The sequence below is a fragment of the Patagioenas fasciata genome, chromosome Z (assembly GCF_037038585.1).
Source record: "Patagioenas fasciata isolate bPatFas1 chromosome Z, bPatFas1.hap1, whole genome shotgun sequence".
In the NCBI taxonomy this organism is placed as follows: domain Eukaryota; kingdom Metazoa; phylum Chordata; class Aves; order Columbiformes; family Columbidae; genus Patagioenas; species Patagioenas fasciata.
The window spans coordinates 75,272,641-75,292,746 of NC_092560.1; the positions used below are offsets into that span (position 1 = coordinate 75,272,641).

The 20,106-nt window shown below is 43.5% G+C and overlaps 1 protein-coding gene across 2 annotated transcripts in view; it reads right to left on the bottom strand.

The window, feature by feature from the left end:
- The window catches only part of LOC136115399 (phospholipid-transporting ATPase ID-like), an 88,901-nt gene that overhangs the window by 55,031 nt on the left and 13,764 nt on the right, over positions 1–20,106 (bottom strand). For both annotated transcript variants that reach the window (XM_065861504.2, XM_065861503.2), the window contains exons 2-3: positions 14,227–14,305; positions 2,847–2,905 (exon numbers count right to left, since the gene is read on the bottom strand). In XM_065861504.2, the coding sequence (XP_065717576.1) occupies positions 2,847–2,905; positions 14,227–14,269 (102 nt within the window). In that variant the 5' untranslated portion in view covers positions 14,270–14,305. The remainder of the gene's footprint in view (positions 1–2,846; positions 2,906–14,226; positions 14,306–20,106) is intronic.

Below are 20,106 nucleotides of genomic sequence, written 5' to 3' on the forward strand. Positions count from 1 at the left end.
TTTTTAGTGAAAGCCTTGAACCTTCACACCAGCTGCAACATACAACAGCAGCAAGGCAATACACTACACCCCTGTTTACATTTCCGTTTCTTTTCCTCACTGGCCTTTCTCAGCAGCTGCCTCACCCTACAGAAACATTTACCGCCTCATCTAGCTTTGTTACAAGAACTTGTTGTATAGGTTTTATAGCTAACATGGCTTTAAGTTACCAAGTAAAGGAAACCTCACTTCTGTGTCTTTCACTGTCTAAAATACTTTCTAAGCTCTGTTATATTACAGGCTTTCCTTCCAGATTCTGCCCAGTGCCCCTTTTACCTGGCTGGAATAGCTATTGGTGCAACCTTACTTGTGCCTCGAGGGAAGGCAGGATTCCTGTGCATGAGGACAAGGACTAATGGTCTTCTCTGTGGGACTGAGAGCTCGAGGATGGCTATTATCCTCCTGACTTTAAAAAGAAGACTCAAATCATAATGTGGCTGCCCATGTATGCCAATACTCATGTCCCAAAGAGCTGAGTACCACAATGAAGCACGGGCAGTCCAAACACTTCTGATGTTTTCTTGTACACAGGTCCAATTAAATACATGAGGGTTGAAAGTCGTATTTAGGGAGGACTATGGTTGCATGAGACAGAAATTACTGTGTTCAGAAAATGTCAGCATGCTGAGAGACAACTGAGCCTCATAGCTACTGTGCCTGAGCAACCATGGGCAGGCTCCTCTGTTTGGATAGTCTTGGTTCCCCTGGATCACATCCTAGTCATCCTAGTGCTTAGCAGTGCAACCCCAGTGTTCAGAGAAACCTGGACATGAGGAAGGGGCCCAGTTTTGACCCTTGCAGTGGACTACGGCAGTGGAAGATCTAACTTTCAGGAACATCACGCATATGTGAATAGGAGGGCATCATGAGACTTTCTCCCTTTTTGGTATCTCCAGATGCACCCAGCAATCTATAACATCGGATCTGAAGTAACTTACAGGCAAGGTTAATCCTTTTTATACACCGTGGTAATGTGGGTTTAATAAATCGAACTTTTACCAGGATTTATTGGAAATAGGCAGCCCAGGAATCATGTGAAGCCCTGTACAGTTAGGGCAGTGCCTGCATCTCCACTTGAGGTCTTTCAGTACCTGACCACCCACTCACCACTTCAAAGCCTTTTCTGGACAGTGTTCTAGATTTCATAAGCCTCAGTGCACACCAGACTCCAGAAATCATGAGCCAAAGCTGACTGAAATGAGAGCCAGTATTACTGAAACTCACTGTCACGTTTTAACAGATTATATTGAGCTGGCTTTTGGCTGCCTTTTATTTTCATACCTAATCAATAGACTCTTAGGGGAACCCTCCAGAGGTCTCACAGTCTTCTCCGTAATTCTGGTTATTTGCAAATCCTTGGGCATGCAAACAATCAACGGTGAAACAGAGACATACAAAGTCAGCCTTACACATGGCTTTTCACAGAAATAGGCTCAAAACTAGATGTATTGCTTGTTCTTTCTACCCTGACACCATTTCATATCTCCCTCCTGCTTTCCTGCCCCGCTGCCTGCACATAGTCTACGTTACAATCATTCAGTGAAAGATCACAAATCTGCACATAGTGGCAATACCCACCCCAGTACTCTATTGGCAGGGTTCTGTGCAAATCAAATGCACTTTCCCAGTCTCAAATCACCAGGTTTGATAAGGCTTTTGTGCTGCATAGTCCTTTACTTATATTTACTACAGTACATTTCATATTCACGACACATGCAGTAGTTCTGTACCAAGGAAGTCTTTAACCTGTGTTGGTTAATTCATGGATGAAAGATGACCACTGAAAACCATCCAGTTCATGTTGCCAGCAGATCAGCTTCATTAACATCTTTAGTCAAAGCTGTTGGAAAGTCAGACTCTTTATCTCAGAAGAAATTACATGTTCTGACTTCTTCCAGTTCTTATCAAGAAAATACTTGTGAAGTTCCTAAACCAAAACATGGTTCAAAGGAGCTCCTGGGTAAAACTGAAGGATTAATTTTACCATCGGAATTCAGATATGCAGAGGGAAAAAAGTTCACAAAACTAATTTTGATGGCAGCTGGCAGCTGCAAATACTTTGAAGGAATGGAGCTTCAGGATTGATTCAAGGAGGAGACAACCCTGCAACCAGGCACTGCAGGTCTAGCAACTGAGCCAGCCCTCCTCTGCACACAGCATCAGCAAATGGTCCACAAGCTTTGGAAATGAAGTTTCTCAAGGAGCTGCCTGGCACCGCAGCTTGGCAGACCTGGGTCACAGCCAGCCCGTGTCATAGTGCTCCTTGGAGTCACAGATTTCAGGGCATGACATGAACCTAAGTATGCTGTTAAGGAGCTGGAAATAAAGCTGGCAGGAAGCCACAAAGGCCAGATTGAAAACCTTCCTGCCAGAGAGGATTTCACTGCAAGAGCTGAGGAACTGACACATTTCCTTTCATGTTTTTCTTTAAATGAAGACACGTTTCCAACATAAAACTCCCCGCAAGGTTCCGTTATTGAAAGGCCTTGAAGCCTGATCCTGCAAAAGCTTTGACTCACAAATAATTTTCTGGAAGTGTGAGAAGTCACCGCATTCACTCTTCCAGCATTAGATCTCCTTCAGCTGCCCATTTGCAGGGCTGACTCCAAAGGCAGCCTACGGCAGCCTACGGCTGACTCAGCAATGAACCATCTCTGAAGGTTCATCTGACACATCCCTGCCTTGTTTGCAGCATCATAGCTAGCATCCAGTCACGTCACCCCCTTGAGACAACACGCAAGACATGAAGCAGATGTAGCTGCATCTGTGACAACATCTGCATGAAACAACATATGCTGGTTACTTACAGCATATTCAAACTGCAGATTAAAATCCCGGTTGTTTGCTTGAAGTTGTCTCTCCTCCTCTGTAAAGAAGAGAAAACATGTCAAACATGCTTGAAGGTAAGCAGGGTCAATACAGACATGAATAAAGCATCAGGAAAAGCAAGCAGAGCTGCTAAAAGACAATGTCACCAGGAATCTATGCTTTGTGCAACCACCCCATGTCAGGGAACTGAGAAGGTTGGTGATGACACTGATAGAGCAGCACTGTGGACAGGTACCACAGCGCTCTAAGCCCATACTCTGAGTTTCCCCTGCACACATCGCACTGCAATGCCACCACTGGTTTTACAGGGTGTTCACCTTCTCTTGGGTAAGAACTAATGCTTAACTAGTGGTACTCACTATTCCAACCCTGCTTCATCTCTTCTCCCTGAACCCTCTGAGGCTGTTGCCATCAGTCTACTGTTAGTAACCTTCCTCCAGTACAAGTACATCTCATGGCATCATCCCACAGATGGAACATCACCACAAGAGCTATTATGAAATCAAAACCTACTGGAAGGGATTTCAAAAGGTCATCATATCTATTGTCCACCTCAAGACAGGGTCATGCCTGTCACTCCCAGTAAATGTCCTAGAAAGCTTCAGTGATGACTGTTCCTTAGGCTGCCTATTCCAGGAGCACAGCGTCCTTTCGCTAGGAGAGTTTTTCCCTGTTATCTGACATAAAACTCATCACTTCAATTTAAACAAATTATATCTTCTCCCAGGATGGTTAACAGTGCTCTTCTGCTCCCCGTTGGTTCCTTGTTCTACTTGCCAAAGACATAGAGCACATTATGCATTGAAGGCTGTTACGCCTTACTGTAGTCTTCTATTCCCAAGCATAAGCAACTCCAGTTTCTTCAGTCATTTCTTATGGGTCAGTCCATCAGAAATAACATCACTCTTGCTGCTCTCCAGTGCGGTTCCCAGATAGTTCACCTCATTCTGGTCACACACCTGAGGCCTTTCCAAAGCTAACCAGAGGGCAAGGGACACTCCGTTTGTCTTGTAGACAATGCATATTTGACATGGAAATTCACCTAGAAGTAATTTAAAATAATATCCTTATGCACCACCAGCATGCAGCTGATGGCATTCCAGAATATGATCCATTTTGGCAGATCCCTTCTGGCAGAGCCTATGCCTCATCAGGCAATGCAAATCTTTCATTTATGCCTGCTGAACTGCATCCAAATTTTTTCAGACTATTTCTCCAGTTAGTCAATTCTAATCCTATCTTTCAGTGTGCTTGTAGCTCTTGCCAGCGTGGTGCCATTCGCAGATTTACTAAGTATGCTCTTTATTCTGCTAGCCAAGATGTAGAAGAAAATATTGAATACCAGACTCAGGATACATCCATCACGAATCTCTCAAGTTTCATAATCAGTCATTGATAACTATTGTCAGTGTATTTTTTTTTTTTCTGAAAAGCTTGGCACTCACTGTGTGGTGTTTTTATCTTGAACATGTATCTTCAGTTTACGTGTAAAAATGCCATAAATGACAGTCAAGATACCTGGCAGTTATCTAAGGCTAATTCAAAAGCCCTCTGGCTACCATTAATACAGAATTAATTTTAGTTTGATGCAGTTTTTCAGGACTGCTGACTGTTAATCATTTCTTCCCCCCCACACACACTTCTAGTTGCTTTGAAGTGGTTTGTTGGATTGTTCGACCTTTAACCAAGTAGAGAAGCCAGTATATCTATAATCGCTCAGCTTTTCTTTTCCCCCTGTTTCAAGATAGATATTATACTTGCTCTTTTCCCAGTTTTCTGAACTTTGCCCGTCTGTGCACCAGAAACTCTCAAAGACAACGTTGCCTCAGAACATCGTCTGCCTTACCTAGTCAACCCATTCCCTCTCTATTCCAGCCCCAAACCTCCCCGCTTCTCCTCTGTTTCTGGCAACTATTATGTTAGGTGTCTAAAGGAAAACAAACAAACAACAACAAAAATATTTCTTAACATGATTTGCTAGGCTTTTTTCACTGAGTAGCAGACATAAACTGATCTCCCTCTTATTAGAATGGTTACAGAACCCCAGAGATCCCAACTCTTACAGAACAACTTTCAATGCCCTTTACATACTCAATAGCTTTTTCTGGCATTTCACTTACCCTTCTGAGCCTTTCCCTGAAAGATGGTAACTTACATCTGTGCCCTTGACATCGGCTATTTAAGGAAAAGACAGCTCTGTTTAATTCTCCCTCCACCCCAGATTTTCTTCCCATGAGATCTCAGTTACTAGTTCTTCATATTTACTGAAGATTTCCTTCTTAAAGTCCATTTTAAACACTTTGCTGTTGTCATATTTTCCTAAGTATCGTACTGTCATTTCATAACCATTCCTGTTTACACTCTCTCCTGCTTTCCTAGGACAAGGTCTCTCCTCCCTGTTGGAGGGTATCAGTTCTGAAACAGCCTCCTCTCTAGCTCCAAAAAATTACTGACCTCTGCACCAAAACCCTGTGCCAGCACAACAGGTCGTGTTCCCCTGCACTCCTCTCTGTCTCTGCATAACTAGAATTCTTCATTTACCACCATGCTCAGAAAACTATGTATTATTTTTTCACAAAAGACTGCCCTTCTCGGTTTGCTGTGCCTGCGTTGTTTACCCTTGTAGCATTATTCAGAGATCTGCAGTTTGTTCATCTCTTTCTTGACGCTGGATCTCAGAGCATATGGACATACAAGGAAAACCTCTGATACCCTTCCAGAATAAGCTTTATTCTTCTCTATTAATATTCCAGCCTCATGAGTTATCTCAGCATGTGTCTATTATACCTATTAAATGACGAGTTAAGACATCTAGTTCTTCCTGTTTATTCACTCTGGCATTAGCAAGCGTCTGAGCTATTCAGTGCATTGAACTGCTATCCTTCCTCCTTTTCCTCCAATAACCCTATAAATAACACAGCTTCCCTAATTTTTAAGCCCTTTTTCAGATCACCTCTCTTTTTTTTTGTCTCTGTGGGTTGTTTTCATCAAGCCCTCTAATTACTAATTTAAAGCTATGTTAGCAGGTAAGTGTGCTTTTCACTTTCTTTAGGCACATCTAGCTGTGTGAGACATTTCCAAGTCAGCTGCCATCTGCTCCTACTGGGTGATTCAAACCAACACAGAGGCTTCATTCAAGACCCTCAAAGTGCTTAATCCTTCACTGCTTTCCTTGGACACATTTTTCTCCTCTTTTACAATGGAGACAACAATGTAAAGAGAGATCAGAGTAACTTGTCTGGCATCCCAGAGGAAAACAGAAGCAGAGTTCAAGAGGTCCAGGCTTGCAGGGCTTCAGCTATTGTGTTATGTGCCCCTGAAGGAATTTTCCTGAGAGCAACCAGTATTATCAAAGCAGACAAAAGATAAAGCTATTTGTTAAAAACAGAACTTCCCAACACTTGCATGTTTCCTCCTATATAGCAAGCGCTACTCTGATCCCCTTCCCAGGGCCTACAGGTCTAGTCCTGGAACAAATGCCACACAAAAAAGAAAAAAAAAAAAAAGATAAACAGCTTTAATGTAAAGAGGAATAGATGACACAGCTTGAAAACCTACTGGGCTACAGAGGCATGTTAGCAGAGCCTGTGCTGGGTCTGGGAAGACCATGTGCTCACGTGGAGCAGCACAGGCAAGCCAAAGACTTGTGGTGACCCTGAAATGAAAGGCTGAGCACTCACAGGGGACCACACTGTCCTTGCTGCTCACAGTCAGCAGGTCTACCCAGCTGCCTCGCCAGAAGGACCTACAGAAACGCATGGTGGATGGGAGAGTTACGAAGACATCCAGAACTGCTAATCTGGGCTGGAGACCTTTGGGTACATATCCTCTTGCCAGGATACATCACACAGGTCACACGACAGAGACTCGGGATAACACAGCAGCTTCTGGGAGACTCTGAAGTCCTCAATGACTTTCCATTTTTTGTAGGCAGGGCAGCCCTCCAGGGGACTGCATGCAGAAACAGATACCCAAGTGCTGCTGGCAGTAGCTGGAGGTTCCGTGAGCTCCTTTGGTCTTCCCAGGGCTTGTGCGGGGTGTGAGGAACTGTCCCCCTTACTCAGCCTGTCCCCCAGGGTCTGTACAGCTGGCGAGGAGCCATTTAACACATGCATTTGAATCCAAGGATCTGAAATGCTCCTAGAAAGGAACCATGCATGTACCTGCTGCGGTGAGAAGAACCTGGCTTTCCACCGCAGTGAGGGGTGCGCCCTGCATGAGGAGCAGCTTTTACATGAGACTCACAAACGGCTGCAAAAAGCTTTGGGATGAAGCGGTGGGACATGAAACAAAAACAGCAAATGAAACTCACTCAAGGCATTGCTCTCCTGTGCCTGGTTGCATGGTACCTAGGGGCAGATTTTCTAGGACAACCCTCTTCTGAAGGCTCCAAATAGCTATGAACCTGGTTCAAAACTGAATGGAAAGTCTCTGTCCTGCCATAGCCACCTGTCCCTCTCAGAGGTAGTGTCTCTAAAGGCTAAAATGTGAGGCTAACTTCTGTAGTAAGAATTTCTTTTTTTTTTTTTACTGAATAACAGCCAACACCTCTGGATAAAGCAAGAACAACCACAAGGAATTGCGAAGGGTGCCTCATCCAACAACATCAGCAGACAGAACTTTCTGTGCTCTGGCTACACCAAAAGAGAACCACCACTGACCACATGCAGAGGGTAACACTGCTTTGGTGGTTTTATCTTTACCAACAGAGAGCTGTGAGGTCCTACTGCTGTGCCTCCTAAACCAGCAGTTCCCAGCTATCACAGACCAGGCAACTCTTATTTGTTTCTGGAACTGTTTGGACAGAAATGAAGCCTCTTGGGTGATCACAATAAACAAAAAGTTAGGGAAAGACAAGCATTACACCAGTTTCACCTTGAAACCAGAGCTCAGAGTATTCTGGGTGTAGATCCAAACATGCATGTCCTATCATGCCCTGTTGATTCCGAAAGCATTGAGGAAAAAGGGAGGGGAAACCTGAAAGGCTATCAGATGAGAAGCATTTCATTTCTGCAAACTTTTTGTATCTCTAAGCATCTCGAACTTTCTGCTTCTGCAAAGTGCAGTCACAAATCACTGGAAAAAAGGAATCGGATTTGTACTCCAAGTTATCATTTCACTGCCACTGAAAACTATTTAAAATTATTCATCAGTGGAAACTCAGCATACATAAATATGGCTTAGTGCCCAGTTCTTGGTCTAACCACTGAGACCAAGTCACTGGGAAAGTGGATGTTTTCTCAGGCAGACAGAATTAGGAGCTAAACCACAGAATAACATCTGTATTTAATAAAATTAAACCCATGCCAAAATTCAGCTATAAATGTAACTGGCCAGCCCACCAGCCTCTTCCATTTAGGCCTGCTGCACGGAAAAGTCCTGCATAAGGTTACATTCAAGATCTGGTCAGACAGCCTGGAAAGTTGTTTCTGGTTTATGCTAAGCAGCATACACCAAGAGCAGTACTTTCAATAGGCTATTGGAAAAGTTTTGTAGATATTATGTCTTGTGGCTCCAAGAAACAGGAGGTTTGAGATCTGCCTGGTTTTGCCAAGTCATACACAAACTGGGGCCTGATACCTCATGCATGAAATGAATACAGCCCTATTAGGGGAGTGTCAGCTTAACTAAGCCTGACAACAGAACAGAGACAACATAAACTCTGTAAAAATAATGATCTGTACTCCATCCTTTCTACAAACGACCTCAAGAGCATGAATGCTGCTCTAGATCAACTATGAAGAGTGGTATCCAGGAGCTGGATCCTGGCTTCCCTTGCAGACTGGCTCTCAGCAAAGCTATTAACCTCACTAATACCAAGCCATGGAAGCTGTGACATGGTTATTCTGCTCCCAAGGGCACGAATCTGATCTTCTTGAGACTGTAATTCAGTTCGCCCCTGTGACAGACTATAAGCAGTCTCAGAAGAACTCCTCCGGCCCCAGCACATTTTTTTTATTTCAGATCTCATAATGTGCCTCCTTCCACGTGTCCCGTCTCCCTCCGACTTTTGTTGACTCTGCTTTTGGGCACCTCATTATCACTGTGGGACAGCTTTGGTATCACACCTCAGGGACAGCACAAGTGCCACCCAGGAGATCACCCATCTCTTCACAGGCAGAGAAATCTCACCCCTTATTTCTGGTGTTTACTCGACTGTTACTTTGTGTGCACAAGTAACTGAAACCTGACATGGTCAGGTCCTCTATCCTCCCCTCAAAAAAGAGAATTACAGTGTGCACTGAAAGGCAAATCCACGGGAAGGGACAAGGTAACTAAAATCTTTGCTCCTAGGGACGTTATTCTACAAGCTAACAGCCAAAATCTCCTTGCACCACAAAACAATCATGAGAGATGAAGGAACCATGCAACAAGATCCCCATTGCAGACGTTACATCAGGACGGAGTTGCGAGGGGAACAGGATAATTTTTTACAGCAGCGATATCACAGTATTTCACATCCATAATACAGCAGTGCCTTGCTGGGATCAGAGCTGCACCCAGCAAACTCTATCCAAAACCAAAACCAGGGATCTTTACCCAGGAAGCTCGACATTTAACATGGATCAGAGGATACGTGGGTGAAGGGAAGAGCCACACCACATGTCTGAGGCTCACACTGGTTGAATATCTACATTTCATGGCCAGCCTGGGGCACAGACAAAAGCCGAACTCTCATTACCTGAGTGCCAGGCTAACACTGTGACCTGCCTGGTGTCAGTGCGCCAGCTGCTCTGTGGCACGAAACCCAAGCCCATCCCTGCCCTGAACTGCAGCCAGAACCAAGCAGGGTGCAGCCAGCGTGGCCAAGGCAGGAGCAGCAGTGAGAACCCGGTGGGATGGAAACGGGGAAGGGGAAGGTCACAGCGAATCCCTGCTCACAGCAGGAACATGCTCAGCTGCCTGGCAAACCAACATATCTGGGGTTTTTTAATTATTATTGAGTCAAAGGAGGGGCTCTCCAGGGATCTACGTTACAAAACTGCACATTTTTGGTGTGTAGATGCTCTCTTTTCTGTGGAGACTCTCTGGCTGCCGTGGCTGGAGAGGATTTATGCTGGCCATCACATGCGTTTTCATCTCTGAAATGAAGTAGCTTGTACTAAGTGTGAGGGATTTAATTTTTAAAAAACCTGCGGCAAGACCATTCAGAGACACCACCATAAAAGGGTTTAGCTCTATTCCCTCCTGCCTGTTCCTCCATTATTAAATAAAGATCTTCTTTATTATGTCTTTTTGCCGTGAAAGAACAAGAATCTTTCTTCCTTCTGAAGATATTAAATGCTGAAATACACTTTTGTGGTCATGAATTGTGTCTTTGGCGCTTGGTACTGAGCCCAGTCTCCTGCTAGCACTAAACAAACGCTACGTGGCAACGGGAATTTCCCACGCAGGTAAGACATTTTGTATGCCCTTGGTATTAATACAAAATTATTTTTATCCTGGCATCACTAATAGAGGGCCCTGTTGGGAGAGGTACTGACATCTCCATTTTCACAGAGAGGATGCAAGGTCTGAAATAAAAAAAATTTAAGGATGAACTGAAATTATTTCTACCTCAGGTCTAGTGCATTTTTAATAAGAAGATAAACTTCAATATTAGATCCTGCCCTTTTCTAAAAGCAGCATTTTATATTATCACTATAAGGAGAGAGAAAACAAGAAAAGATAGCTCCAAATGGATGCCTTAGATTTGCCCAGCATGTGCAACACTTGTGGTCAAACATCACTTTTGGGACACAGGCCTGGAAGAAGTGCTAGATAACCTTAAACCAGAAAATATTCCCTCCTAGGTTATTATGGGAAGCAACAGGGCTGCCTCGTCTCTCTCTTTCTCTGTCTCCTACAATAACACGAGTTCTGGTTTTCCTTCCCTTCCTCCCCCAGGCAACACCTCACCCACTTGCCTTGGCTCTGGGTAAGGGGTGAGGACTCACAGCATAACTGGAATGCCTTGCAACAGATTACTATTCAAGAAGCATCTACATCTTCTCATGTCTGCTTTCAGTCCACTTCAGAATCAAAATACGCATTTTTTGAAATATATTATTAATAGCAGTAGAAATTTTCTCTCCTTGATTTCGGAAAATTTTAATTTTATAGTTTGTGGTTTTTTTTTTTTTTTTTTCAAATTTGGTTTAGGATTTTATATCACTTTGTATCCTGGTTTTCGTAGTAGTTCACAATATTTTGACTGATATCAGCATACCAAATAAAACAGCTGACATAGTAATTTGTTTTCATTTAAAAAAAAACTAGTCTGACAGTGACAAACTGGCACATATGATTCCCTTTACTAGAAAACAGTATCTCCTAGACATGCTGGTACTGCCACAGCTTGACACGATTGCACATGTTGTTAATAACAGCAATACACAGTGATAGGAAGTGATGCAAAAAACACAAAAATAAATACAGCTCTGACACAAACTTAAAGAAGTTTTTCAAATCACAGTTATTGCTCCCATGGGAAATTGTGTAAAAATAAGTATATTTTTAATACTCTAAGTCTGTTGTGGTAAAACATTTCCTATTAGATCTAAACAGGAGTCCCAGAAGGCAGCCAAGCTTTATGTCAGTCTTCGGCTGCTTTCTCTATAGGGAGCTGGTACCCCTGCCAAGCTCTGCCCAGAGCCCAGCTCCTCAAAACCCAGCTGCTCTGGAGAGCAGTCTGCCCTAGCAGAAAGAAGGAAAACCTAGTGGAGCTTTCCAAAAGCCCTGGCTCAATTTATATCCTTCTTCTCCCTCTCACAGGGCGCCTAGGCTGGGCTTACAGAGACTAAGCTGTGGCAGTGACTGCTCTTGCCGTTGCCTGGAAGCTCACACCCTGGGATAAAGTTGTTTGTGTAGATGAGTTCTCTCTGTTCCCTATCTCTCTTTGTGTCATAGATACTACTTGACAAGCCCTGTCCTTGAGGTACGAAGCTCCAGTGCTGAGTTAAGCTGCTGTCAGATCAAGTCAGTGAGAAGAGATATTCCACATTTTTAGCCATTACCAATTCCTTCCCACACACTCCATGAACCGAAAGCATTCCCATTCCTTTCTGTTTCATCAGTGCTCATTGTAGGTTAAACCTCAGTGTAAAAGATCTCAGGCATCTTTTCTACAGAAATAGTACTGCAGCCTATCTAAGAGAGGTACTTCCCCACTTCAGCTTGAAGAACCTCACTAAGGTTCAGTCGTCCAGGAACTGGTTTCCTCCAACAGTCTGTGTGTCTGTCATGACACTATACAACTGTTCCATGAAGCTGAGTTTTAATTACATCCCTGATTCCTTGTGAACACAAAACTATAAAAAAAAAATGATTCTTATCTCCAAGAAATACAGACCATGTAACCTGTCTTGTTAAACTATACCTATCCTGAAAAAAATCTCCTAATTTTACCTGCATCCCAGTTCATGTGGAAACATCCATGTCTTGCTAGGAAGAAACAGCAAAGTATTACTGGTTCTCATGGGAGCAATCCTGATCTCAGTTTCAACAGCTGTGGCCTGAGGTAACCCATTCCTTTCCATAGAAATCATATCATGAGCATGGCTCTCCAGTAAGGTTAACTGTCACCTAACTTTGGATTTGGAACAGAAATTTGGTCTTTCCATGAGCAGTACATCCAAGATGAGTGCATGAGATGTTCCCTGCAGAAAACTTTGTCTGCTCTCAGGCAGCACAGTCCCACAGACTTCTCCAAATACAAAGGCTTATAAACTCTTGGATTAAAATAGCACTTCAACCCTGGCATTTACTCCAGTGAAATGTTTGCAAGGAGCAATCATAGCCCTTTCAGCTTTTGGGCTGTAAGGCAAAAGAATTAAAAATAAAGGGAAGGGACAAACGCTCTTTTAGATTCCTGTTATGGAAGCGCCTCATCTCCCTGATCACCCCAGCTTCCCTTACCCAGTTTGAACTCATTGGTTTTGAACTGGTGATCAAAAGCGCATAAAATATGAAAACAAACGTTTTTTTTCCCTGTGAAGCATGTGGTTTATATCTAGGAAGATATGAGTTTCTCAGACATATGGTTGAAGGGAGGCTGAACTTGCCTGCTGAAACCCAGATACAGGACCAAGCAGCAAAACACAAAACTTTCCCAAGATAGCAATGTAATCTTTTTGATAATCAGAAGAGCTGCTGCTTTACAAGTGAGAATGCCCTGCATGGAGAGTGGTTCACAGACAAGCCTGTGCTCCCCATCTCCAAAACCAAGATGGGGAAAGAGACCTTGGGCTGGCAGAGACACTTCCCCAGGAGAAATCTCAATCTCCTCTCCTGGGATTTTCAGAGCATCAAGGAGACAGTCCTGTCTTAACACTACAGCTCACTATCTACCCTGTGCCAGGAAGGAGAAACAGCAGCACCATCGCGAAGATAAACCTTTGGGAAAAAGCAATTCAGACTTCTGAGCTATTGAGAGGTTGGGGAAAAAAAGAATTATGTCAAAATACAAGTAGGCCACTAATCTCTGGGTTCATTAAATAGAGGGAAGGCTGGAAAGGAAAGGCTAGTGACTTTCCATCTTCACGGCATCTGTGGACCTGGATCCCTGACCAGAGATCGTACCCTGCACCCGGAGGTGAAGTGATAAAACACGAGACCCAGTTTAGTGGCTCCTGCTGCAAAGCCTGATGAAGATGCACCCTAAGCAGCTGTAGGAAGCTGGCCCACTTTAAGGATACATTAGTAGCCCTCCTGATGGACTTTTTCCAAGCATTTCTCTCTTCAAGGATTTCAGCTGCAAGTCCAGCATGGATCATGCTGCAGAGGATGTCTGCTCCCTATCTCCACACCCATTTTTTCGGGTGGAGCTCGCAGGAAGGCAATTATGTAGGCTCTGGTTTCTCTTCCAGAGTCAGAGTTTCCCTCAGCAGCTTTTGGGGTACTCTTAGGGTGCACCTCTGTACTTTGCTCTTCTTCCTACCTATTACCGAAGGGCATGTCTGAGCCATTGTTGTCAACATATTTCATCATCAAAAGACTCTATAAGACCTTCACACTAACTTGCTTCTAGCATATTTTATAAACTGCTTGAGAGAGGCCACTATGCACTACTCATCCACCCACTCCCCCAAAATACTTTTGTAGAAAAACCACCAAAACTCAATTTCCCCAAGCCATGAGACAGCACAAACTTTGCAGCCTGTTCTGCGGATAATGTCCCCCCATTCACCAGCACACAGTTCATAGCACTCCTCCAAGGTGGTATGAAATGCAGGAGAAATAAAGAAAGTTTGTCTTCCCCCACCTGCTCTGCCACTGTAAGACATGCACCCAAACACAATCTCAAGGGCTTGCATGTGTGCTGTATTTACATTCCTTACTTAGTCATCCATGACAAGAGCATTACCAGACCACACTCACCTTTCAGTTTCTTCTTTCCAAATTTCAATCCAAATAGAGACATCCCAAAACTTTATTTTAGTCCAACTCCATGGAACTTCTGCAAGAGAAAACAGAAGATAATTCACAATGGGAGTTTCTAGTCCCACAGCATGACATGATGCAGCACATTCATGTGAACCTGTGCCCAAAAACTGGAAGACCAAACTCCTAAGCACCCTGGCAAACAACTACAATTCATTACATAGTGTCTTTTAAAATGCAAAACCATCTCAGGTTTGTAAGTTGCACTGCATCAGTGTGTGTGCTCCATTACCTTGGACATTTTGATCTGTTCATCTCCTGACATGGCACAAAGAAGGGGCTGGTCTGGGAGAGACTGAAAAGGACATTCCTACTAACCTGGCTCTACATGAAAAGGAGAAATATGCACACAGGGCTTGTACTTAAGGTACAGAGGAACTGTGTGACTACCCGGAGCAAGACCAGCCTCCCTGAAGAGGAGGAAGCAGTGGGAAGCACTTGTTTCCTGTACATTTGCCTGTGCTCAACATGTGCTGGCTCACACTGTTGATCATCTGCCCGTCACCCTCTGTATTCGGGGTGAACTTCTCCCCTCCTGGCTGCAAACATCCTATCCCAGAAGCCAAAAGTTAGGCACCAGAAATGCATTAAAGGCATTGAGTATATCTTGATATACAGAGGAATTGAGCATTAAACAAAATCTCATCAAAACCTGTCAGGAATGAAACTTTCAGTGTTCCACACGTCTCTCAGTTTATTTAAAGGACTTAATGGTGATGTTTGTGCCGACAGCCTGCGAAGATCCGTGAGCATGGGAAAAGCTGGCACTGCCCGGCATGCTTGGCTGACCGTGAGTCTGAATCAACAGGAATGTTGTACCAGTTGCTTAACTGGCCAGTGGAGCCAAGCTGAGACATTTGAGGGGATCACAATCTATTTAGAAAGTTTTCTAGGTGACAGAAAAACGTTTTTGCCCTTTAACCCGTGCTGTCTGTGCAGAGCAATGATACCTAAGGAGGTAAATATAACAAATATATTCTATTTGGGAAACATGCAAATAAACATGCAGGCTATGCCACTGCTCAAATGCAAGCCGGATACACCATCACTGGACCATGCCCAATGCAAGCCTGGGCTTCACATCTTTTCAGAAAGTCAAGGTAAACTTTAAGGCAAACTCGGCAATCATTGCACAGGTCGAACATTTCTGCACAGATCTCTATTCCAGATGCTAAAGCAAAGCTATATTTAGCAGCTGCAATTCAATGAGCCTGAGATAAGGCAAACAGCAGCAGGTAAAGGCCAGCCAGCCAGCTGACTGCTGCACACCCTGAGCACGACGCAGCCCCAGCGCAGGGCTCCCCGCCACTTGCATAGCATTTGGGAGCCCCTCTGCCCTCTGTGCTTGAGTGTGATCCTTTTTCTATTCACTCACATAAAGCCACTTGCTTCTGTCCACCTGAACAAACACTTGAGCAACGCCTGTCCCCAAAATTTCCTCTGTCCATGGAGCTAAACTGCTTAAAGTTACAATACTCAGTGCCACAACCTAAAGCTTTCTCAACGCTGCTGACCAGCCTTGCTTTCCATCCCTCACTGACCTCAGTCTATTATTTTCAACATAATTTCTTCCATGCTTTAGAATTACTATTATGTCTTACAAAAGCCTCCTAATGAGGGCTGAGAGCTCGCCATAAACTGGTGGGAGGAGGGAAACAAGTTTCCCACACACTCAGAGTTAAAGACCTTAGATTTCCTAGAGCACCAAGAGCCACAGATCTGATAACCACTGTCCACTGGCAGCACAAGGATGCAAAAGGTTTGTTGGTTGCAATCACCATATGGCTATACTGCTGAATTCTGGATTTTGCTGTATTTGCCAAATGTTTTGGAAAGACTATCTGTAACTATCAAATCTCTTCCAGCTGTGTACTCAATTGAGAAGGCATATAATGACAGCAGAGGGGAAAACATATGTTTATATTTGAGAGGGAGAAGAGAGAGGAGGAAGAAGAGAAAAGAAGGGAGAGGGAGAGGGAGAGGGAGAGGGAGAGGGAGAGGAGAGGAGAGGAGAGGAGAGGAGAGGAGAGGAGAGGAGAGGAGAGGAGAGGAGAGGAGAGGAGAGGAGAGGAGAGGAGAGGAGAGGAGAGGAGAGGAGAGGAGAGGAGAGGAGAGGAGAGGAGAGGAGAGGAGAGGAGAGGAGAGGAGAGGAGAGGAGAGGAGAGGAGAGGAGAGGAGAGGAGAGGAGAGGGAGAGGGAGAGGGAGAGGGAGAGGTTATAATTCTTTGTACAGCGGTAATAAAACACAGAAAACAATAGAGTTAAGATCTGTGTCTTACAAAAAAAAACCCTGAAACTTCATTCAGCCCTGACACATGGCTTTTTTAAATTACTGTGATTCTTTAATCACTGTTTTCTGGCACGCCTGCAGTATGACAACAAGACTGCAACAATACACTGTTTTTTCATGGAGGGTATATTTAATTTCTTCAGCTTCTCGGTGCATTTGGTTAGGATTGCATTCATTGAACGTCTTTGCTCAGTGAGAAATTTAAGTTATCATCATGGCCAGTACAAATGTCCTTTCAGGCTCACCATTCCTGTAAAACCTTGTCTTTCAGAGCAGATGTGGGTGATAACTTTGCCATACGCATTTGCAGCAATTACGTCTCTGGCACCTCATTTCCATTGCATAGCTTTAGCATAGCTGCTTACTTAATTAAAGCCCAGGAGTTACAAATCCTTCCCAAGCTGACCCGATTCTTCATGCAGAACTCAGCTCCTGGCTTGCCCAAACCACACCGCAATTTGAGAATGTGTCAGAATTCAATGGGCACACACATGATGGCATTAAGGGCTTGACACTCCCCTATTGCATTAAGGTGTACCCTTTATTTTCATAATATCACAAATATCTTCCTTTGCTGCTTTGTTATTGACTCACACACCTAATCCTCATACTCCTTTACCTAGCAAGCCTCTCTCACGCTGGCTACAGCTTCTGTGCATGTCTGCTCACACGCCTGTTTGTGCCAGGACACCTTCACACTTCCAGGTGTGTTTTCAGTCTGAGAGTTCATTGACCATCGGCTGCAGATGTGAAAACAAACCTAAGCAAATGAAGGTAGAGTTGTCCCTTTCGGTGGTGCCCCAGGTTCTGCTCGCGTTTGTGTCAGTTACCACAACTTCTCCACACAGATGTGGTCTCTTGGATGACCTTAACCTTTTTTTTCAGTCCCAGGTCATTTTCTTGGGGCATTTTGGACTCTCAGCCCTACCTTTCAGGGTCCAACATCTTTGCACCTGTTTCAACAACCTCCCTCTGGGTATTTTTTTTTTTTTCACAGATTCCACTATAAATCAAAATTTGTGTCACTGTTCAGTTTTCTTTACATATCCCTCTGTTTTTTAAATCTGAGATTCACTTTCCCTTCCAAAATTGTAACAATGGGTCTTCAGCCTCATATCACTCACATAGACTGCTGTGGTTTTAATTTCCCTTTGAGCTCTCTGGAAAAAATGATCTCTCTCACATCTCATTTTCATGTGTTATGAAGTACTTCTCAAATTTTGGTACAACACTTTCATGGCCTCATATTCCTGAATTAACTGAAAATCCATAAAACACATGAAAACTTCCTATAGTCAGAAAAAAAGGCAAGTCAGAAAAAAGGCGATTTCCTGTTTGCCTTCATTTTCCCTGGCACCAGCTATTTTCAGAGGCAAAGTGAAGCACTGCCTAAGTCTCCTCAAATTGCCTTCCAAAGCCTGTGTCAGCCTTTCTGGGCTTTTTGTGTTGTTCCATTTTGCACTTGATAATTTTGTTGTTGTTGTGTTTTTATTTTTGTTTGTTTGTTTTGATGCTGTTTTGTTGTTGTTGCTTGCTCGTGGGGGTGTGTGTTTGTTTTGTTGTTGTTTGTTTGTGTTCACTACAAGTACCTTGTTCTGTTCAGGAATCAATGAGGGCTCACAGTATTTGAATAATCATACATGTCCAGCTCCTCTGCTGAACAGGACACGTTACTTCCCCGTATTTCCAAAGGCTAAAGCAAAAAATATTTAAAGCCCAGATTCCCAGTTCCTCATTTATAGGGATTTGGGGGGATAAGCTATGAATAAATTATCCTTTCTCACTATAGAAGTCTTTTTTACCTACAGTGCTCTACAAACTGTCTAGCTATGGCTTATACTCCTGCAAAGACAATCCACCTGCTTTATAGCTACTGACAATTTAATCATGGGCTCTGAGCTATTTAATATCCAGAGTGAGAAGCTACTTTGAAGGTTCTTGAATAGGGAAGGCATACTTTCTCGCAAACCAAGCTCAGCCTTATTTAAGAGGGACAAGAACCAGATTTGGCTTGAGAACACAACTGCAAAGCCCCTCTTGCATGAGGGGCAGGTTGCAATGAGCTACAACACATGGAATTTGCAAAGATTACAACCTAATCCAAAGGCATGGCTTGCTAAGGGCTGTATTGCAAACTGGAGGTGGCAATTCCCACCATAGTGGTGATGAGTAGCAGAATGAGAACAGACATGGCACAATTTGGGTGAACTGAGAGCAGATGTTGAGATGATAAACACGGTTAGTTTCTTGGCCTGGTTTCTGTGGATGTAGCTTGGATGTAGCTACATGATATATCAGATTCAGTGATAAATACGAATTAGAAAACACTTGATGCTTCTGCTTCCATCACGTTGTTCCCAGACCCTGTGAAATGATCCATGTTAAATACAATCATTTTTGGAAGGGTTATTTTAATTCAGACCATGGGGTGTAATTCAGTACAGACCAAAATTCCTGCCCAAGCAGTGGTTGTAGTAGATCTGTGGGGGCAGCAAATTCTGCTGTAATATTAGAAGCAAGCACCCAGAGTCCAGGAGAATTAGGCAGGACAACAAGATTTCTCTAGTCAGTTTTGCCACCAAACATAGTACAATATGTTTACACCCTAAAAAGCTTAAATAACCCTGTCCAGGTAAAAATTCAGAAAGCTGACCATGCCTCCACTCACCATGTTTCCATGTCAGGTCAGTTTTTGTACAGGAGCCAGATTTATGAGTTAATTTTTCTTTTTAATCTCTCTTAAGCTGATGTAATAATCAAAAATACCCACAGGTCTTTGAACTTTAAATTTTTTTCTTTTTTTCCATGCTAAAGTACTACATGTCCAAGCAATAGCTCAATATATTAGAAAGCAGATTCCAGGCACTGGGTGCTGTGACAGACAAAGTTCAGAATCGTCTGTACTGCCTAGTGGTCTTGGTGGAGTAGTGTTGTTAAATACCACAAGACAAACCAAATCTAAGTCCCCAGATTTTAAGCACATATCACTTTAAACTGGATTTGGAGGCACAACTGAGAAATATTAAAGGCTTAAAACACCTCAGGTCACCAAACTCTGTTTTCTGCATGCCTTCGTTGAATGTCTGCTAAGGGGGTGCACAAAGTCATGTGCTAAAGCGGGAGAGTTGTGTTCACTCCCAGGTGTCATAGAAGACATCAGAGATGGTACAACATATGCTAATGCCCCAGAAAGAGCAATGTAAAGGCCTGGCACCCCTGGCGTGGACTGACCTTGTGATGTGCCATGCAAAGGCATGTTTGCAAAGGGACCCCGTTAACCTTCTGGTGTATTAACTGTTGCAGTCAAATTGTTCGAATTTTGGTTACAGAGAGTACAATACATTTGCTTTCTCCTATCGAAAGCAAACACAAAAATTTCAGCCATTGGAAATGATTAGTACTAATAATCTTTTAACGTTGAAATACATTAGCATTTGTATTTCTCCAGTCCTCCTTACATCCTCTGGTGTTCAAACACCTCAAGGGCAAAACAAGGAGTAGCATGTGTTGTACCACTCCCTGATTCA